This window comes from Salvelinus sp. IW2-2015, linkage group LG2 (assembly GCF_002910315.2).
Source record: "Salvelinus sp. IW2-2015 linkage group LG2, ASM291031v2, whole genome shotgun sequence".
NCBI classification, from domain to species: domain Eukaryota; kingdom Metazoa; phylum Chordata; class Actinopteri; order Salmoniformes; family Salmonidae; genus Salvelinus; species Salvelinus sp. IW2-2015.
In genome coordinates, this window is record NC_036839.1 from 30,937,601 (window position 1) to 30,964,859 (window position 27,259).

General features: G+C 46.1%; 1 protein-coding gene across 1 annotated transcript; it reads right to left on the reverse strand.

Moving 5' to 3' along the window:
- Positions 1-7,241: 7,241 nt before the first annotated feature.
- On the reverse strand, positions 7,242-25,377 carry igsf10 (immunoglobulin superfamily, member 10). Its single transcript, XM_070448395.1, is given in 11 exon segments — positions 7,242-9,065; positions 9,306-9,672; positions 10,169-11,069; positions 11,504-11,695; positions 11,698-11,748; positions 11,751-13,187; positions 16,311-18,209; positions 18,341-19,111; positions 19,252-19,642; positions 23,224-23,353; positions 25,075-25,377. Coding segments are annotated over 11 exon segments (7,893 nt in total). The 5' UTR covers positions 25,278-25,377; the 3' UTR covers positions 7,242-7,514.
- Positions 25,378-27,259: the final 1,882 nt, after the last annotated feature.

Sequence of the window (27,259 nt, forward strand, 5' to 3'; positions counted from 1 at the left end):
CAGAGCCAGGACGACTTCCATCTGAGGTGAAAAGGTGACAGAGCCAAGAGTTTGGTGTTTGTCAACGAGGAGATCATCCCATCTGAGGGTGAAAGGTGACAGAGTGGTGTTTGTCCAAGACCAGGAAGACTTTCCCCATCTGGAGGTGATAAGGTGCACCGAGCCCAGTAGTGGTGTTTGTAGCACGCAGGAACACTCCCATCTGAGGTGAAAGGTCGTACAGAGTGGTGTTTTGTTCAGACCAGGAGAGCTATTCCCATCTGGGAGTGTGAAAGGCGTGCACAGCAGTGGGTTGTTTGTTCAGACCAGGAGACATCCCATTCTTGAGGATGGTAAAGGTGACAGGAGTGGTGTTTGTCAGCACTCAGGAGTCACATCCGCTCTGAGGTGACAGGTGACAGAGTGGTGTTTTGATCAGACCAGAGAACATCCCAATCTGAGTGTGAGAAGATGACAGAGTGGGTTTTATTCAGGACCAGGAGCACATCCCCATCTGAGGTGAAAGGTGAGGCAGAGTGGTTTTTATCAGACGCAGCGAGACATTCCAGTCTGAGGTGCAAAGGGTGACAGTAGTGGGGTTTGCATCAGTACGCAGGACGACTCGCGCCATCTGAGGTGAATTAGGTGGACTAGAGTGGGTGTTTCGTCAGACCCAGCGATAGACGATCCCATCTTGAAGGTGGAAAGGTGACAGAGTGTTGTTTTGTCAGACGTGCAAGGAGACAATCCTATGCTGAGGTGGAAGGTGACAGAGTGTGTGAGTTTATCAACCAGGATTGACATCCATCTGAGGTGAAGGTGACAGTATGGTCGTTTTATCAGACCAGGACTGAACATCACATCTTGAGAGTGAGATAGGCTAGACAGAGTGGGATTTATCAGGACCAGGAACATCCCATCTGAGGTGAAGAGGTGGACAGAGTGGTGGCGTTTATCAGGACCAGGAGACATCCCATCGAGGTGAAAGGTGACAGAGTGGTGTTTATCAGACCAGGAGACATCCCATCTGAGGTGAAAGGTGACAGAGTGTGTTTGTCAGACCAGGAGACATCCCATCTTGAGGTGAAAGGTGACAGAGTGGTGTTACATCAAGACCAGAAGATGCCCATCTGAGGTGAAGGTGACAGAGTGGTGTTTGTCAGACCAGGAGACATCCATCTGAGGTGAAAGGTGACATGAGTGGTGTTTATCAGACCAGAGACCATCCCATGGCTGGGAGAGTGAAAGGTGACAGAGTGGTTGTTTATCAAGACTCAGGACGACATTCTCCATCTGAGGTGAAAAGGTACCAGAGTGGTGTTTATCAGACCAGGGACGATCCCCATCTGAGGTGAAAGGTGACAGAGTGGTGTTTTATCAGACCAGGAGACATCCCATCTGAGGTGAAAGGTGACTGAGTGGTGTTTGTCAGACCAGGAGACATCCCATCTGAGGGATGGAAAGGTGACAGAGTGGTGTTTATCAGACCAGGAGACACATCCCATCTGAGGTGAAAGTGACAGAGTGGTGTTTATCAGACAGGAGAACATCCCATCTGAGGTGAAAGGTGACAGACTGTGTGTTATCAGACCATGAGACATCTCATGCCTGGAGTGACAAGGTGACAGAGTGGTTTTATCAGACCAGCAGAGACATCCCATCTGAGTGAAAGGTGACAGATGGTGTTTATGCAGACCAGGAGACATCCCAATCTGAGGTCGAAAGGTGACAGAAGGTGGTGTTTGTCAGACCAGGAGACATCCCATCTAGGTGAAAGGTGACAGAGTGTGCTTATCAGACCAGGGACATCCCATCTGGGTGAAGTTGACAGAGTGGTGTTTGTCAGACCAGGAGACATCCATCTGAGGTGAAAGGTGAGCAGAGTGGTGGTTTATCAGACCAGAGAGAATCCCATCTGAGGTGAAAGGTGACAGAGTGGTGTTTGTCAGCCAGGAGAATCCCATCTGAGGTGAAAGTGACAGAGTGGTGTTCAGTCAGACCAGGAGACATCCCATCTGAGGTAAAGGTACGAGATGGTGTTTATCAGACCAGGAACATCTAAAAAATTGTTCTCACAACGTCGGTAACGTCGAACGTTTGATCTTACTTCACTATTATGACCCTCTATGGAGGTGGACTATCACAAACACAATGGTGTTCTTATTTAGCTCAACAAACCTCACAAGTGTCTTTGGACTTGTCTGAAGGTAATCCGGTACTCGGTTTTAAAAAATATATATGAAAAGTACAGTGTAAAGTAGTTTTAGTTCAAACCAAAAACCAGATGTTACATTTTTGTGCAAAAACACAAACCACTTCCTAAGCTGTGTTATATCTCCTAGAAAAACACTTTAAAACAATATTCCTTATGATTATTTTTGACTGTCTTTTTTGCCTTTTATGTTAGTGTTGGTTCAATGCATTTCTATGAGCTAAAGTAAAAGGCCAAATTCTATATTTTAGTCAAAATTCATTTTTGTATATTAATATTTTTATTTACCTACAGGGTCCTAAAATTCTAAAATCCAATAGCTAAATGATTCATGGGTATGACCCCCCCCCCCCCCCCCCCCCAAACAATGTTGCTTGTTTGTGGACTGTTGCGGAAGGGCACTTCGAGTTAGCGGTCAAAATTAATCAATGGGAGCGTTGTGAAGTTTTAAATGATATCATTAAAAGTTACCCTTATTGCTCGCAACTTTACTCCGTGAAATAGCTTTCCCCATTTTTGTAAGTACCTGTAACACATTGCTTTGACCCATTTTCTCCAGCTAGCCCAAGACAAAGGGTGAAACGCTTCCCGCAAACTTTTATCAGTTGATCAAGATTGAGATTCAGAATTCAACGTGTTTATATAGTCTACATGTACAGGGTTGGATGGTGCACGCAGGGACAGTCGTTTAATAGTCACACTGTACAGTTGGAGTGTGGACTGCAGTCGGTACCAGTGCTTTTAATATGCACATGTACAGGGTGAGTGTGACTGGCAGGGTACCAGTGTTTAATGTCACATTGTCAGGTTAGAAGTGGCTTGACTGCATGTACCAGTGTTTAATATCACATGGTACAGGGTTAAGAGGTGTGACTGTCAGTTACGGTTTAGAGTCACATTTACGGTTAGATGGTTGTGACTTGCCAGTTACGTGATTTAATATCACATGTACAGGGTTAGAGGTGTGACTGCAGCTGTACAGTGTTTAAAGTCACGTGTACAGTGGTTAAGTGTGACCTGCAGCTGAATACAGTGAACATCATTAGGCTTTAACATGCAGGACTAATTGAAATAAACTTAACATGTCATTAAAAACAACAACAAATAAATACAAATATACAAATAAATATAATAAATTACAACTAAAATATCTACAATAGACATATGAAATAATATACATATGAATATAAATAACACGTATAAACATGCACTAACTGTAGCAGTGATTGAATAAAGAAATGTCTATTGGGGTGGCGGCAGAGAAATAAGATTTTGAGCGTGGGGGTGGGGACTTGACCAGAGTGGAGCCAGCATGACATTGAGGGGAATTGACCAAGTGGGAGCAGCATGACAGTGAGGGGGGGGGGGAATTGACCCAGAGTGGGAGCAGGTACAGTTTGAAGGGGGGGGTATGACCAGAGTGGGAGCAGCATGACAGTTGAGGCGGAATGACCAGAGTGGGAGCAGCCATGGATAGTTGAGGGGGGGGCGGGGATTTGACCAGAGTGGGAGCAGCATGACAGTTGAGGGAATTGACCAGAGTGGAGCCAGCATGATAGTTGAGGGGGGGGAGGGGTTGACCAGAGGTGGAGCAGCATGACAGTGGGGGGGGGGGGATTGACCACCAGTGAGGAGCAGCATGACAGTTGAGGGGGTGGGGGAATGACCAGAGTGGAGCAGCATGTATAGTTGAGGGGGGGGGGGGAATTGACCAGAAGTGGGAGCAGCATGCAGTTGAGGGGGTGGGGGGGGGATTGACCAGAGTGGGAAGCAGCATGACAGTTGAGGGGGGGGGGGATATGACCACGAGTGGGAGCAGCATGATAGTTGAGGGGGGGAGGGGGGGATTGACCAGGAGTGGGAGCGCATGACAGTTGACGGGGGGTTGGGGGGGGGGGATTGACCAGAGATGAGCAGGCATGACAGTTGAGGGGGGGGAATTGACCAGAGTGGGCAGCAGCATGACAGTTGAGGGGGGGGGGGGGGGGGATTGACCAGAGTGGGAGCAGCCATGATCAGTTGGCGAGGGGGTTGACCAGCAGGTGGGAGCAGCATGACAGTTGAGGGTGGGGGGGGGGGGATTGACCAGCGAGTGGGAGCAGCATGACAGTTGGAGGGGGGGGGGATTGACCAGAGTGGGAGCAGCATGACAGTTGAGGGTGGGGGGGGGGGGGATTGACCAGATGGGAGCAGCATGACAGTTGAGGGGGGGGGGATTGACCGAGTGGGAGCAGCATGACAGTTGGGGGGGGGGGAGGGCAATTGACCAGAAGTGGGAGCAGCATGACAGTTGAGGGGGGGGGGGAATTGACCAGATGGGAGCAGCATGATAGTTAGGGGGGGGGGGGATTGACCAGAGTGGGAGCAGTGATGATAGTTGAGGGGGGGGGGGATTGACCAGAGTGGGAGCAGCCTGACAGTTGAGGGGGGGGGGGGATTGACCAGATGGAGCCAGCATGACAGTTGAGGGGGGGGGGGGGGTTGACCAGAGTGAGAGCAGCATTGATAGGAGGGGGGGGGGAATTGACCAGAGTGGGAGCAGCAGATACAGTTGAGGGGGGGGGGGGGATTGACCAGAGTGGGAGCAGCATGACATTAGGGGGGGGGGACCAAGTGAAATAAAAACAATACAAATTATTATTAATATAAAGTACTGCCTGTGGTCTTGAGTGATCGAAGCAGGGAAGAACAGGGGTGTTTAACGGGGTGTCACTCGGATTAATCTTCTTGGCCTTCCTGAGACACCTGGTGTTGTAGGTGTCCTGGAGGGCAGGCAGTGTGCACCCAATGGTGCGTTTCGGCCCTCTGAAGAGCCTTGCGGTCCGCGGTGGAGTTGACGTACCAGGCTGCGATGCAGCCCGACAGTATGCTCTCGACGGTGCTCCTGTAGAACACTGTGAGGAGGTCCTCGGGGACAGACTGAATTCCTTCAGCGTCCTGATGTTGAAGAGTCGCTGTGGTGCCTTCTTCACCGCGGTGTCCGTGTTGGTTAGACCATTTCAGCTACTCGGAGATGTGTACGCCGAGGAATTTGAAGTTATTGACCGTCTCCACGGCGGCCCCGTTGATGAAGATGGGGGCGTGTCCAGTCTGGTTCCTCCTGAAGTCCACAATGAGCTCCTTTATTTTGCTGACATTGAGGGAGAGGTTGTTTACCTGGCACCACGCAGTCAGAGTGCCTCCCTCCCTCCCTGTAGGCTGTCTCGTCATTGTTGGTGATCAGGAATGTCGTGTCATCACTGAACATGAGAATTGAGTTGGAGCTTTGTGAGACCACGCAGTCGTGGGTATATAGAGACATTATTGCATGGAACTCTATTACATTTCATATTGCTAGCAGGTTGCTAGCAAACCTGGTTTCAGAAAACAGATAAAGCAACACCTCACGGCACAACGCCTCTCCCCTATTTGACCTAGATAGTTTGTGTGTATGTATTGATATGTAGGCTATGTGTGCCTTTAAAGAAAATGTATGTAGTTCTGTCCTTGAGCTGTTCTTGTCTATTAATGTTCTGTATTATGTCATTCTGTATTATGTTTCATGTTTTGTGTGGACCCCAGGAAGAGTAGCTGCTGCTTTTACAACAGCTAATGGGGATCCTAATAAAATACCAAAAATACAGGAAAAACAGGAGGAGACACACCCTTGTGGGGCCCCCATGTTAAGAATCAGTGCCTAAGGGGCCCATCAGGAAGTCCAGGACCCAGTTACATAGGGAGGAGTTCAGGTCCTGTTCCAAATGATCCCTCCCCCCCTCTGCAGGGAACAGAGTTGCTCTTCCTAATGACCCCTCCCTCCTCCGCAGGGAACAGAGGTGCTGTTCCTAATGACCCCTCCCTCCTAATTACCTCCAAACAGTTTACACCAAAAACTGCTTTGGGACAAAACCCAGAGCCTCCAACCTCACAGTGGCCTGGCTGAAGAACCTATTCGAACTACGTGGACCTCTGGGAGCTATATTCTTAGAAAGTGCTCAGAATTGACCCCTTGAACACAACTCAAAACAACTCAACCACGCTGCTTCAGTCAGCTCAATTAGCTTCACATTGGACGAAACAGGACAAAATACAGGACAAGAAACAGGTTCCATCTTTGGTTTAATTTCATCTCCCGGGTACCATTCATTTACACCTAAGCACCAATTAAAGTCGTTATTAGCTACAAAAGGCATAAATATATTATTACATAAAACCAATAATGCYTAATTGTATTTACGTTGAGAGACAGTTCATATAATGCCACTGAATACTGAGTAAATTATAATTTCACATCCATAAAAGTTGGTATTAATACCCAAGCACTATCAAACCACGACTGGAGAGATAGAGAATAACGTCACCAACTAACAAAAGCTCATTCAAAAAAGATCAACATTTGGAAATGTGAGAAATGTATTATGAAAAACTGTATGATAATCCAGTGTAAAATGTATATGAGAAATATATATTTGGCAGTCCATAAAAATATACTGCTTGTATATAAACAAGCAGTGAAGTCAGAATAGGTGGAAACATTCTCATAATAGTTATTTTTCTCTCTCTGTCTCTCTGTCATTGCAGCAAATCCGTCACTAAACGACCAAAAAAGAGACATAAACATCGAGGCAGTGTCCAGAGGGAACATAGTCAGTGAGGTTTCTCTGTCTTCCTCTCTCTCCATAGGCTGTAACAGTATAGTGTTGGGTCAGAACTGTCAACGGGTAACCTCACTGTCAGACCCAGTCTCTAGACCCTTTAAAACATGTAACTGTCAGACCCAGTCTCTAGACCCTTTAAAAACATGTAACCTCACTGTCAGACCCAGTCTCTAGACCCTTTAAAAGCCATGTAACCTCACGTCAGACCCAGTCTCTAGACCCTTTAAAAACATGAGCCTCACTGTCAGACCCAGTCTCTAGACCCTTTAAAAAACATTGTAACTGTCAGAACCCAGTCCTCTAGACCCTTTAAAAAACAAAACAAAAGAGAACCAGTGGTGGATTTCCAGACCTCTGACTATGTTACAGTGAGAATAATAGCTAGTCCGTCTTTCTGGGAAAAGAACAGATCCTCTTCTGTACAGTTTCCCTTTCTTTTTGTTCCCTCCTCCGTTCCCTCCTCCTTTCCCTCCTCCTCCTCTCAATAATCCGGTTCTGCTACTGGGCTGATTGATGTGAGCTGTACCGTGGTCAAACTATTCCACAAACCCGGCTCTTCACAAGTCCACATMMGGAAAATAGTCTTTCCTGACATTGTACATTATAGGACACACTGTGAAGTTTCTGTGTCTGTTTAGAGTTTATAGTCCAGGGTTTMTATATTCCCCTTTAGTCAGCGTTGGTCCTCACAGCACACGCATATACGTGACCCGTGAGTCCGTGCCCAGATGGTTTTTGGCCAGGCACTTGTAGGTGCCAGAATCTGCTGTGGTGGGTCTCTGGATGATCAGCGTGCCCTGTGGGTGAAGCAGCTCGCTGCCCGTGGGCCGCCCTTTCCCCGCCGTGGAGAGCACAGAGTGGTCAGGCAGCTCCCAGGTAATCTCTGGCTTTGGGATCCCGATGGCGGCACAGTTGAGTTGGATGGGCGCCCCCGCCACCGCCCTCACGGTGGGAGGGGGTCCCGCGGAGATGCGGGGAGGGTAGGCGATGATGATGACCGGCACTGTGAGAACCGCCTCGCCTGCATCGTTCCCCGCCCGACAAACGTAGTTTCCCCGGTCGTGGAGGGTGGTGTCCCTGACAACCAGGGTCCCGTTCTCCATCAGCTGGTGGCGTCCATGGACCTGCGGCCTGACCAGGGTGTGGCCTCCAGGGATGGTCCAGTAGATGCTGGGGCTGGGGCTGCCATCAGCCAGGCAGTGGAGGAACAGAGGGTCCCCAGACACACTGCGTATGATCCCTCTGGGCCTGGTGAGGATTAAAGGTTTCTGGCCCACCTCCAGAACTATCAGTTTCTCAATGTAGCCCACCGAGTTCTTAGCGGCACAGCGGTACTTCCCAGCATCCTCCTTCGTGGGGTTGTAGATGACYAAGGTTCCGTCGTTYCCTATGTGTTGGCGCAAGCCCCGGTCGGGGCTGCCAGTGAAGCGGGTCCCATTAGGCAGCAGCCAGATGATCTCTGGTGTGGGGTGACCATCTGCAGAACAGTTCAGCACCGTGGTCTTGCCCATGCGGGTCACCACCTTCTCGTTYAAGGGGTTCTTGAAGATGGGCCGTCGGAGCATGTCAGTGACCTCCAGCTGTACCACCATCACCGCCTCCCCTCCGTCGTTCCTTGCCATGCAGATGAACTCCGCCATGTCCGTCGGACGGACGTTCCGGAATTCCAGCGTTCCGTTGTGGTGGACGATAATTCTGCTGCCAAAATACGGAGCATTCAGGAAGATGTTATCCGGCATGATCCAGGTGATCTTCGGAGGTGGGTCTCCAGCGGCCTTGCAGTCTATGAACTTCCTGGAGTACTTAGCAGCCGTGTCTTTCACCACGGTCCTGTTCTGGTAGTAGCCGTTGATCACCGGAGGGTTTCCYTCAATATCCAGCTTGTAAACCTTGCTGTCATCCCCGGCGGTGTTGCGAGCCATGCACACGTACTCACCAGCATCCCTAAGCTTAACGTCCCGGATATCGAGAGACCCGTTGACGTGCATCAGGTAGCGTTCGTTGGAGGCTGCGATCATGTCGTTGGTAGGGAGCATCCACAGGATTTTGGGCTTGGGCTCGCCCATGGCCTCGCAGTCGAAGCGGATGTCACCTCCAGGCTTCACTTGGGCGTAGGTCCGGCTGGGCGTCCGTATCCGTGGCGCTGCAGTCACCACGGTGATGTGTACGTGCATCTCATCCTTGCCCAGCTGGTTCTCGGCGTAGCACGTGTAGTCTCCCTCCTCCGCCATGCCCACCTGTAGACAGACACAGTACCAGCAGATCGGAGTCAGAGGACTACAAAGACAGAGAAGAAATACATCTAGCAACGTTGACTTAGCAACATTGAATTGGCAACATTGAGTTGGCAACATTGAATTGGCAACATTGAGTTAGCAACATTGAATTGGCAACATTGAGTTAGCAACATTGAATACAGCCCATTATTCCTAGCAAGCCAATGCATTAACTAATTAGTGTTCAGGTAGATTTCACACCTGGTTGAGATAAAGCGTGCCATTATCAAACAGGATGTATCGACGTGCGCGTCCCCCTCCACTGCTGCTGTCTGCCTGCAGGGCGCTGTTGACCATGGTGCCGTCCGGTAGGCCCCAGGAGATCTCTGGCTCCGGGGCTCCAGACGCTTTGCAGTCCACCTTCAGGTCGTTGCCGTAGGGMACCTGCTTCTTGCTGTACGTCTTGGGCTCGATCTTGGCTGGCTTCATGGACACAGTGACCTTCATGAGCTGGAGGTCGTCTCCCACCTTGCTGCGCGCCACACACAGGTAGTCCCCAGTGTCCTTGTCACTCACAGAGTCTATGACCAGGGTACCGTTGTCCAGGACCTGGATCCTGTTTCCCATCCTGGATAAAGAGATGTGAAAAATAATTAGGTACATTGGTTCTTTCTTTAAAAGTTACTTCMTACTACAGCACAGCTTGCGGGCTGCCGCAGAATTCTATGGCACGTTATTTAAGTGTCAGCCATTGTTGCCATTGACGCTAGTTAGTTCTAGTTTGACCACCAGAGGCCATCTTTGAGAAGCATTTGACTGTTTTTTATATTGGCTGTATTCGAGAATTTAAAACCTTTTTGTAAGAACATAGTATATGGGATTGATTTCAAGAAATGTAGCTTAATTAATTTGATTAATATTATTGTGTTTCTATTCCAAGAAAAACTAAACCCTCCGGGTTTCCGTTAGGAAAATATGGCGCTGTACAACGTGACAGCGTAGCACAGAGACCCTGGATACCTTTCAATATGTGTGTATGTTGATCTGCTGGCGTGTGATTGTACCTGTATGTCTCTGAATAGACTGTGTGATTACGTATATATTACAGATCATGTCCTCATTACCTGTGCCACTGGTCCACCACAGCCTTGGAGGGTAGTCTCCAGATTATCCTGGGTTTGGGGTCCCCGGTGGCCGAGCAGTTCAGCCTCAGCTGGTCCCCATACGACAGCACCGTCCTGCGGTGTGACGCCTCAACAATCTCAGGAGCCATCTCCTTCTTCTCCACAGTCAGCGTCACCACCCTGCGCTCRGACCCTGTAGAGCTGGTGACGATGCACTCGTACTTACCACTGTCCGTGGCGGCTGTATCAGTCAGGTGGAGCGTCCCGTTAGCAAACACAGACACCCTGGAGTCCACAGAGGGCTTCAGGGGCAACACCACCATCCCATCATAGAGGACCCAGTGTACGGTGGGCTGGGGGCTGCCCTGAGCTGTACAGGGTAACCACAGGCTCTGACCCACACCGGCCTGGACCTGCTGTCGTTTGGCCTCCAGGATACCAGGAGGTGCTGCCACCACCTGCAGTCTGACAGTGGCAGTGTCGGCTCCTGCTGGGTTACTGGCGATGCACTTGTAGTGTCCCCGGTCATACAAAGACACATGCTTGATGAGCAGAGTYCCCTCTGGGGTCACTGACACTCTGGGGTCCGAGTTGTGGCCCCTGACTTGGGTGCGGTTGGCCAGGATCCAGGAGACTAGAGGGGTGGGGCGGCCCTCCGCCTTGCACTTCATCTCCACTGTCTTCCCTGAGTGGGACTTTATCTCCCGTACCTTGGGCTCCAGGATGCGTGAGGGGTAGGCCACTACGGACAGGGTGACCAGGAGCTTGTCCGACCCCTGGTCGTTCTCGGCCAGGCAGAGGTACTGGCCACGGTCTTTGATGTTGGCGTTCTGGATGGACAGAGTGCCGTTCTGGAACACCTCAAACTTGCCTATCTTGCCCTTGATGGTCATTGTGCTTCCTGAAAGGAAGGGAGGAACAGGAGAGAGAGAGAGAGAGAAGAGAGAGAAGAGAGAGGAGAGGAGAGAGAGAGAGACGAGAGAGAGAGAGAGAGAGAGAGAGAGAGAGAGGAGAGTAGAGAGGAGAGAGAGAAGATGAGAGAGAGAGAGAGAGAGATAGAGAGAAGAAAGAGAGGAGAGAGGAGAGAGAGAGAGAGAGAGGAGAGAGAGAGAGAGAGAGAGAGAGAGAGAGAGAGAGAGAGAGAGAGGAGAGAGAGAGAGAGAAGAGAGAGAGAGAGAGAGAGAGAGAGAGAGAGAGAGAGAGAGAGAGAGAGAGAGAGAGAGAGAGAGAGAGAGAGAGATGAGAGAGAGAGAGAAATATGTAAATACAGTATAACTCAGTACAACTTCATTCCAAAGTAGTTTTATAACATGCTAAATATGTATACCCTTTTACCCGTGCTTGAAGAGAAGCGTTTCCAGCTGATGGTGGGTTCAGGGTTGCCCGCGGCTTCACAGGCAGGAAGGCGTCTATTGGACAGGACAGTGAAGCTAGCCGCGTTGCCACCCACGATCCTGGCTTGGGTGAGCATGTCCTTGGTAGATGGCTCAAAGCCCACAATGTTGACGGTTGTCGTATCATACCCGTGATGTGGGTATAGGTGTTAGAGATGGCATTGTCTATGTCCTTCGCTATGTAGGCCCATTGGTGTGCCCTTGCTCTGCTTCCAAAACAGTCAGTGTGTCAAAAGTCAGGGTCTTGTCTGGGCTTGGTCTGGCCCTTTTACTGGACACCGTTGGCCTGGTTCTCCTGATCATGGGTCTCTGTGTGATCTGGTAACGACTGTCTCTCCCTGACGGGCGCCTGATGTTAGTGTTCACTCTGATGGGGTCGGTGTTAGTCTGGACGCGGGTTGATGATGTCGTGTGAGGCCTTGAGGTGGTGGTTGGATGAGGTGTGTTGGAAGTCATTCTGGGCCTGGTGGTGGAAGTYTAGGCTCGTGGACGGTTAGTGGTGGACTCCATCTCGTCTGTCCAGTTCTCGTCTTCGTACGAGTCGTAGTCTGTGGTGGTTTCTCCCACGGAGGTCGAGTCAGTGGACACAGTCACTGCAGACCTTTCTGATTCCCTGGAGGGCGTGTACAGGGGCTTGGAGACGGAGACGGTCCGTGTGGGATATGTGGTGGTTTCCATGGTGATCTCTGTTGTTTCCATGGTGGTGCTGGGCGCTTCTTTAGTTGTTATGGTTTTTCTGAAAGGCCACCTGRCCCTGAAAGGCCTCCTGCCCCCTGACCCTCCATTCGGTCTCCGGTTTCCCCCAAATCTARGGGATAGGTACCCCCCTGACCCTCCGGATTCAGACCCAGAGGACGAGGCCTCATCTGTGTCTTCTCTTGGGGCAGGTTTTTCTGTGGGTGGAGTAGCGATAGTCTTGGTGTCTGAGGAAGACTCTGTGGTGTTGGAGTACCTGTAGTGCCAGGCTGGGGTTGTAGTTCCACGGCTAGTGCCAGGCTGGGATGTGGTCGAGGCCTCAGACTCAGGCGATGGATCTCCATAGTCATCGTCTGATGAGCTCTCTGGGGTCTCTGGGTGTTTACCTGTTCTAGACGGTGACTCGGTCACAGGTTCAGCCAGAGACCGCTGGGTGGGCAGTGCGGTTGTAGTTGTAGTTGCTGTGGTGGTGGGTTGTACCGTTGTTGAACCCTCTGTGCTGGTGGAGGGCCTGGCTGGTTTACGTAGCCCGTTGAGTTTCTCCTTCTGCCTCGCCCTGTTCCCAAACAGCCTGTCCCAGTTGATCTTACCACGGACGACCTTGGAGGCGGTTGTGGTTGTGATGGTGGAGGTTGTTGGTTCATCTGTTGTGCTCGTCATAGGGTCGTGTGTTGGGTCAGACTCTGGGGCATCAGAGGAGGTCATAGATACCTCACCTCTGGACTGAGAGTGAGTGGTGGGCTGGGTGGTGGTGGTGGTGGCTTCTGTTGAGTATGTGGTGGTGGGAGTGTCCAGTGTTGTAGAGATGGGCCTCTCTGTTCTTCCTAGAGAGGAGCTAGAGACTTTAGGTGATGATTTAGGCGATGTTGTGGGTGTGACGACCCGCTGACCACTTGTCTTCTTCTTCCCATCCTCATCACAGTCACAGTCTGAAATAGCAACAACAATAACAATGAATCATCATCATCATAATCATCATCATCATCATGATCTTTTGGCTGTTCCTAAAAAGCTCAAGAGTCTCACCAACAAAGATAATGTCAACATCAAAGACAAGAAACGACATAACATATTTGAACAACATGACAAGTATAACTATATTTAAGTATATAAAAAAATATATTTTAAATACATTTATTGTAAATCTTATTTGTATTTTATTAGCATTTAAGTTTATTAAATATATTTAAAATTATCTAAATTGGGATGTTTTTTTCCCATTTATTCTTAGTATATTATATAAAGAGCAGAACAAATATACGTTGAATACACCTTAAGTACTAAAATGGTATTTGAAATATAATTCCCGTATTTGCTTTACAAAGAAAGTGCATTTATAACGTGTTTCAAGTATAATTTTACAAATAGACTTCTACTCATTAACCACATTAGTTATCGTAATTAGCCATGTAAAGGTTACCTTCATTTACCAAGGCATCTTTTCAGCCAATGCTATTTACAAAGCAGTTGTGGCTGGAGTAGCAAACTACAAGGTAAGCTTTTGACAACTGTGCACCAGTGGTATTTCACACTTTAGCTGTTCACATGGTGATAAATTAACATTTCAATAAAATGTGTAATGTGTCATTTGTGATGTGTAACTAAAAGTACAACATTATTCAGTTTGAAAATGAACATCAAAAACATTTGAATTACCTAAATATAAGGAACAATATCATATTATAAATGGAAACTTCAACTGCAGAAAAGGATGCTGGGTAATATGCAAAACATTTTGCAAATGCGTTTTTGGAAGTATACTTTAATATATTTTGTGGACATTTAAGTTAAATATACTTTTTTGAAAGTATAATTTAATATATTTTGTGGACATCCATGTTAAATATACTTTTTTGAAAGTATACTTAAGTATATTTACTTGAGCTATGAAAAAGTATAGTCTCAGGAAGCATTTTCCTCAGCTGTGCATGCTACCTTATGTGGAATAAACAATCGTTATCATTGTCAACTTTCTCTGCACTCTTCTGAACTGGAATTAAGAAAGTATTTCAAAACTCATTATTGCCACTGAAACTACGGTGCAAAAGTCTTTATACCCCTTGGATTTCTTAAAATCTTATCGTTACAAAGTGGGATTAAAATTGATTTCCTTTTAATTTTTTTWGTCAACAATCTACGCAAAGATTTTATTTTACATTTTGTAAAGATTGATAGACATTTAAATAACWAAAATATAGTTGTTGCATAACTATTCAGCTCCCTGAGTCAATACATTKTAGAAACACTTTTGGCAGTGATTAGATTGGTGAGTCTTCCTGGGTAAGTCTCTGAYAGCTTTCCACARCTGGATTGCGCAATATTAACCCTTTATTACTGAGGAGTTTCATTCCAGTCCTGCAGCTCAGTTCAGGAGTACGACTGTATATCTTTGATGTGTCTGGGTGGTTTAATACACAATCCACAGCATAATTATTAAAATGACCATGCGTAAAGAGATATTCAATGTCTGATTTGATATTGTTACCCATCAACCAATCACTGCCCTCTCTTTATGAGGAAGGGTTAGTCATTAAACCCCTATTGTTTCACACAGAGTGAGTCCATGTGTAATTAGTTAAGCCACGTTTTACTCCTGAACTAATGTATGCTTAACTAAACAAAGGGGCTGAATACTTATGCAACGACTATACTTTAGTTATCTTTATATATATATATATATATATTTTGTATTCATCTTACTATTTATTTAGATTTATTTCTCACTTTGACATTACAGAGTATTTTGAGTTCATTGTTGGCAACAAATTACAATTAAATCAATTTTTAACACAACAAAATGTGAAGAAATACAAGCACTGTATACTAATAGCGCACTTGATCACTTACAAGCAGTTTCATACATTTAAAAAAAAAAATCGGTGCTTCAACTTAAAAACAACTCCAAGTGTATTTTAAATTAATATACAAAAATACATTTAAAGTGTTTGAAATTGAAGTACAGTTTTAATGAGTGTGTTTAAGTTTAATGATAGTGAACACATAGTACACTAAAAGACTGAAAAGCAATTAATTTATAGTACACTTTTAATAAGTGTATTGAAGTGTGATGATAGTATACTGATCAAAAATATTATCCCAACATGCAAAGTGTTTGTTCCCATGTTTCATGAGCTGAAATAAAAGATCCCAGAAATGTTCCATACGCACAAAAACAGTTTTTCTCTCAGATTTTGTGCACAAATGTGTTTATATCCCTGTTAGTGAGCATTTCTCCTTTGCAAAGATAATTAATCCACCTGACAGGTATGGCATATCAACAAGCTGATTAAACAGCATGATCATTACACAGGTGCACCTTGTGCTGGGGACAATAAAATGACACTCTAAAATGTGCCGTTTTGTCACACTACACAATGCCACAGATGTCACAAGTTTTGAAGGAATGACTGCAGGAATGTCCACCAGAGCTGTTGCCAGAGAATTTAATGTTAATTTCTCTACCATAAGCCACCTCCAACGTCATTTTAGAGTTGGCAGTACGCCCAACCGGCCTCACAACTACCGCCCAGGACCTCCACATCCAGCTTCTTCACCTTTGTCTGGAAAAGCCACCCAGACAAGCTGATGAAACTGAGGAGTAGTATTTCTGTCTGTTATAAAGCACTTTTGTGGGGAAAATTTCATTCTGATTGGCTGATTCCCCAGTGGGTGGGCCTATGCCATCCCAGGACCACCAATGGCTGGGCCACTGCCCAGTCATGTGAAATCCATAGATTAGGACCTAATTTATTTATTTCAATGAAGTGATTTTCTTATATGAACTGTAACTCAGTAAAATCGTTGAAATTGTTGCATGTTGCGTTTATATTTTTTGTTCAGTATATATTTATAGTATACTTAAGATATACCAGAAAAGTACATCTTGCATTTGAAATGTAGTATTTAAATTTGTTGTATATTTAAGTATACTTTAGCATACTTGTAATATATTAAAATATACCAAATTTTATCTCATTTGGGATAACGTACCTGTGGTCAGAGCCATGGTGTAGAAACTACATATRCTATTTGAACAACATGACATAACGTACCTGTGGTCAGCTCCATAGTGTAGTGTACTGTGTTGTTGCCTTGCTTCTTCACCGTGGTGGGCTGTTTGAGTTTGTTCAGGATGGACTGGATGTCTGTGATCCGGTTGGGCTTGATGAACCTCCTCCTGCCAGGAGGGTTCCTCCTCCGGCCCCCTCCTCTTCCTCCTCCTCCTCCTCGGCCGTTCTTAGGGGGGATGATGTGGATCTGCTGGCGGGAGATGATGGTGGAGCCTGCAGGCAGACGYGGGGACTTGATCCTCTGGGTGGTGTGGAAGGTGATCTCATCCTGCTCTCTCTCTGTGGTGGTGACTGCAGTGAAGGTGGTCTGGCTGTCTGGGTCAGTGGCCGTGTGGATCTCAGGCTCTCTGTGGGGTGATCTGGGACTGTCCATCATGGGGGTGACGTTGGGGTCGACGACGAGCGATCGCGCCGCCCCGGTGGAGGTCTCCGGTTCTGCAGGTGCTGCTCCGGAGAATAGGATCTGGGTCTCGTCTGTGGTGTCGGTCACGGTAAGGCGGAGAGTGACGGGTAGCCTCAGGGGTACCGTCACGTTCCTCTCCAGAGCGTACGACTCACTGCTAGACCCACTAGTTCCACTAGACCTACTGATACTGGGAATGTATGGTGTGACTGCCTCACTCTGAGTTTCACTGATACTCCCTGTGATGTCGGGGCCGTGGGTGAATGTGGACTCGATGGGTGTGGCGTCTGACCGGCTGTATGACTCTGTCGTCACTCTGTCCGTGTTTTCTGTTGTTACAGTGAAACTAGTCCGAATGTCATCTGGGATCTCCATGGTTGTCATGAAACTGGTTTCACTGTTCTGATTGTTTACGTTCTCTATGCTTGCAGTTACACTCATTTTTCTTTCATCTGGAGTATCTGGGGTTGGTATGACGCTGCTTGGTAAAACAACGAGTCCGTCTTCATGAGACAGACCCTCCCCAGATCCAGCATCCCCGTCCGCAGACATGTCAGTCTCAGAAACTCCTTTTTCTTTCCCCCTCTCTGTCTTCGTTGTTGAACCACCTTGAGCCTTCTTCATGAACTCTGCAAATTTCTGGGGGTCTACTTTCCTGGAGGCTTGATCAAAGACCCTCCTGTTGCTCCATATGCGTCTACTGCTGGCTGGGCCCCTCAACCTCACCCCTGAGCCCCCTGATCCTCTGCCCTGAGAGGAGGACCTGAGTCTGGGGTACGGCCTATCTGATGTGATGGTCCTGGACTCCTTGATGGTTCTGTCAGAGGGGCTGGAGGAAGGGATCTCACTGTGGGAATCCTCCCTCTCCTCTATGCCCCCGTCAACCTCAAACTCAACCCCAGCTTCCACCCCTGACCCCTCTCTATCCACCATTGTCACCTTCCTGTACCCCTCCCCAGTGACAGTCACCTGGGACGTCAGCAGGTCCACCCCCAGGTAGTTAGCACTGAGACACCTGTAAAACCCCCGGTCTCTGGAGGTCAGATCTTTTATTCCTAGAGTCCCGTTCCTATAGAGCTTCCTGTTCCCATAGGATTTATCCAGGACTGTGTGGTCAGGTAGAATCCACTGGACCGAGGCATCAGGGCTGCCTGTGGACCCACAGTCTAGAACCAGGCTCTGGCCCAGAGGCCGTGAGAGCTTGACCCCGTTGACCTCCTCCTCCTCCACATCGGGAGACAGCACGGTGACGCGGAAGCTTAGCACGTCTGCGTCCAGGTAGTTAGTGGCGATGCAGCGGTAAAGCCCAGTGTCTGAGGTGTCTGTTCCTCTCAGGGTGAGCCTCCCATCAACGGTGATCACTATCCTGCGGTCCTCGCTGGAGTAGGGKGCCCGTACCTTACTGCCGTCCGATAAGATCCACTCTACAGAGGGCTTTGGCTCCCCCAAAGTCTGGCAGTTGAGCTCCACCACCCCACCTGTAATTACAAACATGAATAAATTGATTTTATAATGCAGATTGCTATATTGTAGCTCTGAGAGTATGTTARGTACATTATATGGACACATTTCTGCTCATCCACAACACAATGTYTACTGTAGGACCCACCTATGAGGACAGAGTGCTCAGTCTGGGTCTGGTTGTCTCGTTTGATGATGGTCCAGCTGTAACGGTCCCTCCTCTGCGACACCTTGTTCTCCACACGCAGGTTYACCACTGACCTGTACTTAATGTGCAGAGTGGAGAATGTGGTCGTGGTACGGTCCAGCTGAAAGTTGACCTCTCCCTGCATCAACCATGCGGGTGAAGCCTTAATCTCAGCCTCGATATCTGTGTGGATTTCATCACGTCCCTCCATTGGTCTGATCTGGGTGTACTTGTAGATCATGTCTGGGGTRCTGGAGAGCATCAAACCTCTCTCTAGRCTCATGGGAACGTCACTGTACGTAGCCAGGATGCGCCAGAGCTGTTGGATGTGRTCATAGTCAATATTACAGACCAGCCATGTAGAGATGGTGGTGGACAGCATGGTCACYTTCTTCTCCCCCTCCTCCACCTGGGTTAGAGTCAGGTTCTCCATGGCTGATGGTCTCTGGACTGTGCAGGTAAGGCTAGCGTCATTGTGGAACTGATCTGTCAGGTTCATCTGCAGGGATCCGACGGGAGCGATGAAGTCCCGGGGGGAGACTGGGGTGTAATCCCCCTCGTCCAGACTYACGTTCCTCTGCTTCAGATGGGGGTGGATCCYGGGTTTGGTACAGGRGAAGGAGTCACGGGGTAGCTGGGTGAGGCTCCTGCCTCGAATGGGAGAAGGGGTCTCACAGACGGGYCAGGCTTCACCTCTGGCATACTTCCTGTCTCGCTTGCATTTCAACACACCTGGAAAACAAGGTCATTACTGAATTGATACGTAGTTTTAATCCAACCATTCCCTTTACGATCTTTTTTTATGTACAGTAACTGCCAAAGTTAAATCAAACATTCAGAATGTTGCAGACAGAACTCTAATGTAACATTACCTGCGTTTATCTCCGCCCACTCTGGGAACCAAGCCATGCGACAGTCGCAGGACCAGGGGTTGCCATGGAGATAGACGTTCTCCAGCTGAGAGCAGCCAGTGAAGATGTCTTTGGGGAGGCTGGCYAGGAGGTTGTCAGACAGGTGGATGTTCCTAACGGAGGACACCTTGAACACTTGGCTGTGCCTCAGCGTGATGAAGGTATCCGGGTGGAGCTGCTGGAGCAGGTTGCCCTCCAGGTGGACCAGCTGTAATGTGGTGAGACCGTAGAACGCCTCCGGGTTGATGAACTCGATGCGGTTGTGGTCCATGTGGAGTCGTACCAGGCCCTCCAGGCCTTGGAAGGTGTCCTTGTTGATCTCCTTCACTCTGTTGTAGCTCATCTTCAGCACCTGAAGGAACATCATTAGAAAAATACAAGTTATAGTCATACACAGAGACCCCTGGAGCGAGAGTGTACCACGGCTAACGTGTTTGAGGAAAAACGTGTTTGAGGAAAAACGTGTTTGAGGAAAAACGTGTTTGAGGAAAAACAGTGTTGTAAAAATCATCCGGGCCAGAGGTGATGTGAGGTTATTCTGCCTGGGAGCACATCCAGAAGTCAGCTGTTGTGAATGTTTTTTCAATAAGAGTAACTCAAAGCAGTTGTAAAGTGATGCATTTCCAAGACCTTTTATAATCCCCTTTCTCAGTTAACCCTCAGGGCCTACAAACGTCTTTGGAATAAAATATGAACACCACGGACAGCTGTTTATTTGGTGATATATTTTCCAAGATGAATTACACTTGGGTTTGAAAGATGTTACTGGAAGGAAGAACTTGTACTTATTAATATCTTATTATTATTAATGGCTTAGTTCTTTGGCTCCACTAGATTGGGGGGAAAAAAGTATACTCTGTCAAAAAATTATATGAGTTTATGAATAGAGTAGGTTATACATTTAACAAAATCATTGTCTAGTCTGCCAATATGGATATGAGCAAATGTGAATCAAATGAGTCAACGTATGAAACACATAAAGGATCCTTTGTAGCTCAGTTGGTAGAGCATGGTGCTGGGATAGTGGGTTCGATTCCCGGGACCACCAATTTGTGCAAAAATTATGCGGGTGTGGCTTTGGATACAAAATGTCTTCTAAGTGGTGTATATATACGGGTAATAAAGGAAACATAAAGTGTGTTAATAGGACGTTGGGCCACCAGCCAGAACAGAACACCCCGGCATAGATTCTACAAGTGTCCGGAACTCTGCTGGAGGGATGTGACATCATAATTCCACAAGAAATTCCATCATTTGGTGTTTTGTTGACAGTGGTGAAAAACGCTGTCTCAGGCGCCTCTCCAGAATCTCCCATAAGTGTTCAATTGGGTTGAGATCTGGTGACTGAGACGGCCATGGCATATGGTCTACAGGGCCTTCAGAAAGTATTCCCACCCCTTGACTTTTTCCACATTTTGTTGTTTCAGCCTGAATTTAAAACTGAGTAAAAAAAATCTCACTGGCCTACACACAATCAACCAATAATGTCAAAGTGGAATTATGTTTTTAAAATTTGTTAAAAATTTATAAAAAAMGAAAAGCTGAAATGTCTTGAGTCAATAAGTATTCAATCCCTTTGTTATGGTAAGCCTGAATAAGTTCAGGAATAAAAATGTGCTTAACAAGTCACATAATAATTTGCATGGCATCACTATGTGTACAATCAATAGTGTTTAACATGATTTTTTTTAAATGACTACCTCATCTCTGTACCCCACACATACAATTATCTGTAAACTCCCTCAGTCGAGCAGTGCATTTCAAACACAGATTCAACCATAACGACCAGGGAGGTTTTCCAAAGCCAAGAAGCGCACCTATTAGTAGATGGGTAAAAAAGAAAACAAATCTGACATTGAATATCCCTTGGAGCATGGTGAAGTCATTAATTACACTTTGAATGGTGTATCAATACACCCAGTAACTACAAAGATACAGGCGTTCTTCCTAACTCAGTTGTCGGAGAGAAAGAAAACCACTCATGGATTTCACCATGATGCCAATGGTGACTTTAAAACAGTTACAGAGTTTAATGGCTGTGATAGAAAACTGTGGATGAATCAACAACATTGTAGTTATTCCACCATTCTAACCTAATTAACAGAGTGAAAAGAAGGAAGCCTGAACAGAATAAAAATATTCCAAAACCTGCATCCTATTTGCAACAAGGCACTAAAGTAATATTGCAGAAAATGTGGCGAAGCAATTTACTTTTTGTCCTGAATACAAAGTTTGGSGATAATCCAATACAACACTTTACTCAGTATCACTTTCCATATTTTCAAGCAAAGTGGTAGGTGCAACTGGGTCCTGGACTTCCTGACGGGCCTCCCCCAGGTGATGGGGCGGCAGGGTAGCCTAGTGGTTAGAGCATTGGACTAGTAACCGAAAGGTTGCAAGTACAAATCCCCGAGCTGACAAGGTACAAATCTGTTGTTCTGCCCCTGAATTGGCAGTTAACCCACTGTTCCTAGGCTGTCATTGAAAATAAGAATTTGTTCTTAACTGACTTGCCTAGTTAAATAAAGGTAAATAAAAKATTTAAAAAGGTAGGTAGGCAACAACACCTCCACTTTGCTGATCCTCAACACAGGGGTCCCACAAGGGTGCGTGCTCAGTCCCCTCCTGTTCACCCATGACTGCGTGGTCATGCACACCTCCAACTCAATCATCAAGTTTGCAGACGACACAACTGATTGCTAACAACGACGAGACGGCCTACAGGGAGGAGGTGGTGCCAGGAAAATAACCTCAATGTCAACAAAATGAAGGAATTTATCATGGACTTCAGGAGACAACAGAGGGAGCACGCCCCCATCTACCCTTACCTAATATTTCTTATTTTCATTCTTTTACTTTCTTAGATTTGTGTGTATTGTTAGATATTACTGCACTGTTGAAGCTAGGAACACAACCATTTCACTACACCCGCAACATGTGTCTATGCGACCAATAAAATGTGATTTGATTTTATGGGTATGCCTGCATCATGTTATGGGTATGCTTGTAATTGTTAAGGACTGGTGCGTTTTTCAGGATAAAAAAGAGACAGAACGGAACTAAGCAGAGGCAAAATCCTAGAGGAAAACCTGGTTCAGTCTGCTTTCCACCAGACACTGGGAGATGAATTCACCTTTCAGCAGGATAATAACTTTAAACAAAAGGCCAAARCTACACCAAATCTACACAGGAGTTGCTTACCAAGAAGACAGTGAATGTTCCTGAGTGGCCAAATTACAGTTTTGACTTAAATCTACTTTAAAATAAATAGCAATACCTTAAAAGGATTGTCTAGCAATGATCAACAACACATTTGACAGAGCTTGACAAATAATAATAATGGGCAAATGTTGCACAATCCAGGTGTGGAAATCTCTTTGAGACTTAGCCAGAAAGACACAGCTGATATCGCTGCCGAAGGTGCTTGTATAAAGTATTGACTCAGGGTTGTGAATACTTATGTAAATGAGACATTTCTGTATTTAATTTTCAATACATTAGCAAAAATATCTAAAAACAGGGAGTACAGGAGGGGTCGGAGCACACACCCTTGTGGGGCCCCTTTGTCATTCTGGGGAAATRGTGTGTAGATGGGTGAGAAAAAACATATATTTAATAAACTTTGAATTCATGCTGTAACACAACAGAATATAAAATAATTCAAGGGTGTGAATACTTTCTGAAGGCACTGTACATCGTTTTCAGGCTCAGCTAACCAGTGACCGCTTGTGCCCTGTGGATGGGCCTGCTAAAAAATGTATGACCCATTCAGTACATGACCCTAAGCATGATGGGATGTTAAATGCTTAATTAACTCAGGAACCACACCTGTGTGGAAGCACCTGCTTTCAATATACTTTGTATCCCTCGTTTACTCAAGTGTTTCCATTACCTGTATATCGATAGGTGTTTATGACAGTGCTGTACGTATACCTGTAAGGACTTGAGGTCTTGAAAGGCCCTGTCAGCGATGCTGTGGATAGTGTTGCTGTGGAGCATCAACAGCTCCAGGTGTTCCAACCCAGACAGATCATTCTCCTTCAATACGGTTATACTGTTATACCTGAAGACAGAAAAGTGGGGAAAACCATCTAACAGTGAATCATTTATTCTTTCTCAAAATGCTCCATCAACGGTCTAATATATAACAAAAATATACTGTATGTGCATTCATAGAGGGGGAGAAAACAGAGACTGGGAGAGAGAAAAGGAGAGATCGGAGAGAGAGAGACCCGGCCTCACCCCACTAGAATCTGAAGTCAAATGTCTACTGTTTGCTGATGATCTGGTGCTTCTGTCACCAACCAAGGAGGGCTGACAGCAGCACCTAGACATTCTGCACAGATTCTGCCAGACCTGGGCCCTGACAGTAAATCCCACTAAGACAAAAATAATGGTGTTCCAAAAAAAGTCCAGGAGCACAAATACAAATTCAGTCTAGACACCGTTGCCCTAGAGCACATAAAACAACTATACATACCTCGGCCTAAACATCAACACCACAGGTAACTTCCACAATGCTGTGAACAATCTGAGAGACAAGGCAAGAAGGCCCTTCTACACCGTCGAAAGGAACCAAAAATTTGACATCCCAATTAGCATCTGGCTAAAAAATACTTGAATCAGTTATAGAACCCATTGCCCTTTATGGTTGTGAGGTCTGGGGTCCACTCACCAACCAAGAATTCKCAAAATGTGTCAAACACCATATTGAGACCCTGCATGCAGAATTCTGCAAAAAATGTCATCCATGTACAACGTAAAACACCAAATAATGCATTCAGAGCAGAATTAGCCGAAACCCGCTAATTATCAAAATCCAGGAAAGAGACGTTAAATTCTACAACCACCTAACAGGAAGCGATTCCCAAACCTTCCTTAACAAAGCCATCACCTACAGAGAGATGAACATGGAGAAGAGCCCCCTAATCAAGCTGGTCCTGGGGCTCTGTTCACAAACACAAACATACCCCACAGAGCCCCAGGACAGCAACACAATTATACCCAACCAAATCATGGGAAAACAAAAAGATAATTACTTGACACATTGGAAAGATTTAACCAAAAAACAGGTCAAAGTTGAATGTTATTTGTCCCTAAACAGAGAGTACACAGTGGCAGAATACCTGACCACTATGACTGACCCAACATTAAGGAAAGCTTTGACTATGTACAGACTCAGTGAGCATAGCCTTGCTATTGAGAAAGGCCAGCCGTAGGCAGACCTGGCTCTCAAGAGAAGACAGGCTATGTGCACACTGCCCACAAAATGAGGTGGAAACTGAGCTGCACTTCCTAACCTCCTGCCAAGTGTATGACCATATTAGAGACACATATTTCCCTCAGATTACACAGATCCACAAAGAATTTGAAAACAAATCAAATTTTGGTAAACTCCCATATCTACTGGGTGAAATATCACAGCAGCAATTTTTGTGACCTGTTGCCACAAGAAAAGGGCAACCAGGGAAGAACAGACACCACTGTCAGTACAACCCATAACTATTTGCACATCATTTTTAACACTGTACATAGCCATAAAATGACATTTGAAATGTCTATATTCCTATGAAACTTTTTTCAGTGTAATGTTTACTGTTTATTTTTGAATGTTTATTTTAATTATGTTTATTATCTATTTCACTTGCTCTGACTATGTAAACATATGTTTCCCATGCCAATAAATCCCTTTTAATAAACATTGAAAAAGAGAGCGGAGAGAGAACAGAGAGAGAGTGGAGGGAGAGAGAGAGCGGAGAGAGAGAGAGAGAGTCTGACTCTCACCCTAAGTTAATTCTTTCCACAGCSGTCTGGATCTGGCCTGGTATTGCGGTCAGATATCTGAAGGTACAGTGCACTTCGGTGGGAACGTAGCACGCGCACGATTTGGGGCAGCCGCTGGTTATTGGTAGCAGAGCGACCAAGACAAACACAGCCGTCAGCAGCCACCGCCGCAGGTATGAGGGGACGTCGACACACACACTCATTCTGGAGAGGGAGAGCGCTTCACACTCAGTCACACACTGCGTGGCTCGGGTTCTTCTCCTCTCATTAATGAATGTCAACCTGTTGGAGAGACACAGGGGGTTGGTTGATTCGTTTAAAGAAGGACTCATTTCATATGTGCAACGAATGCAGTGTATTATGTGTCAAAGAGAACGTGAAATACAAATAAAATGAGATGTGTGTAGAGAGAGAGAGAGAGAGAGAGAGAGAGAGAGAGAGAGAGAGAGAGAGAGAGAGAGGAAAAAGAGAGAGAAAAAATAGGGAGAATGGACAATTAGAAAGGAGGGAGAGAGATGTCTGTGTGTAAGTGTGTGTGTATGTCTGTGTCCATAGTTTTAAGTTGGCAAACACAAAGCAATGATGAATCAACAGAAATAGTTTTTTAAACAATATATGCACAATTGTTAAATCAATGTAGATAATATTCTAACTCTCCATTTAGATGAAAGGCCCAGGCACTTCAACATCGATGGACATTCAAAGGGTTCTGATAACAGGGATCGAAATAAAGTAATTGAGAATCATATAAAAAAATATATATACATATTAGATAAAAATGTGAATTATAATCTTTCCCAATGCACAGAAAGAAAGGTTGTGCGTAAAGTCGACAGGGCACTACAGTGTCGCAGTCTAATAATCCCTGCCATTCGTCGTGCTCCTTTCCTAAACCCCATCAACACTTCACCTCTGAAACTGATTTTTTTTAAATACACTATGAGGTCCATGCTAATGAAACACCTTGTTCCATAAATGAAGTCACCAATTAACATCATGTTTAGATTAGTTGTTTATTTATTTATTTGTTTATTTCCACGTTTGATTTGAGCTTTTCTTCTACGTTCAGAAATATTTTCTAGAGGCAATAAACAACGGATATGTAATAATATGATATTTCTACTTCAAATTCAAATACTGTGTTTCTAATTACCATATTGTAGTCTGTCATCCAATTAAAAGTTCTCCACACTTCACCGCACTTACCTGTGTCAAAGCAGAAATGAATCCAAAATCCTTGAGTCACGTAAATACGTTATTTAGTTATAGTGTTGGATCCTAGTAGCCAGTCGTAGGAGAAATCCTTCTGGTTGCAAGCCATTCCCGTTACAAGACCACTCCTGTCTGTCTGAAACACAGGCAACTGTGCGTGCTGGAGGATGAATGCTCTGAGTGCTCATGTCTAGCTTCCACCCACCCTTGCCTCCCCCGCTCCGGGGCGAAGATTTCCCAAGGTACAGATCTAGGATCAGCCCCCCCCCCCTCTCCAATAGCCTTAACCAGAAGTGGGGAAACGCAGCCTGGTGGTTAGGAGGGGTTAAGAGCATGGGCCTGTAACCCGAAAGTTTGCTGGTTTGAATCCCCGAGCCTACCGCAGGGTGACAAATCTGTCAATGTGCCRTMGAYCAACGCATTTAAAACCTAAATTGCTCACGTAAGTTGCTCTGTATAAGAGCGTCTGCTAAATTGAAGACGATGTTTAAATGGGAAAATGCAAACCTGACCCAAGTTCAGCATCTCAAAATCAAGTTTTATTGGTCACGTACACGTGTTTAGCAGATGTTATTGTGGGTGTAGCGAAATGCTTGTAGGGGGCACCTCCACTCTCCTTTGCATTGCTACTGTGCTTGTACACTCTTACACTCTCAGTCATTGTGTAAATGCTAGTAAGCGTTGACTCGCAAAACTACGACTGACTTCCTTTATACTGCTTGCAGAGCCATAGTTATTGGTCAAAAAGGCAGACAAGCAGAGGAAATAGGCTTTCCATCKCAATGCTAATGCTAGTCCCGGATGTTGCGTATCGTGTTCAGCCAATCAGGATGCAGTGGTGAAAAAAAAACGGATTGCTGCAACGTGATTGGCTGAACGCAATACWCAACATCCGGGACGGTGGCGGTGGAAKATGTTTCATAAAGAAAGTACGCATATTTTACCCGTTTTTTGTTTCTTCCACTTTCTTGCA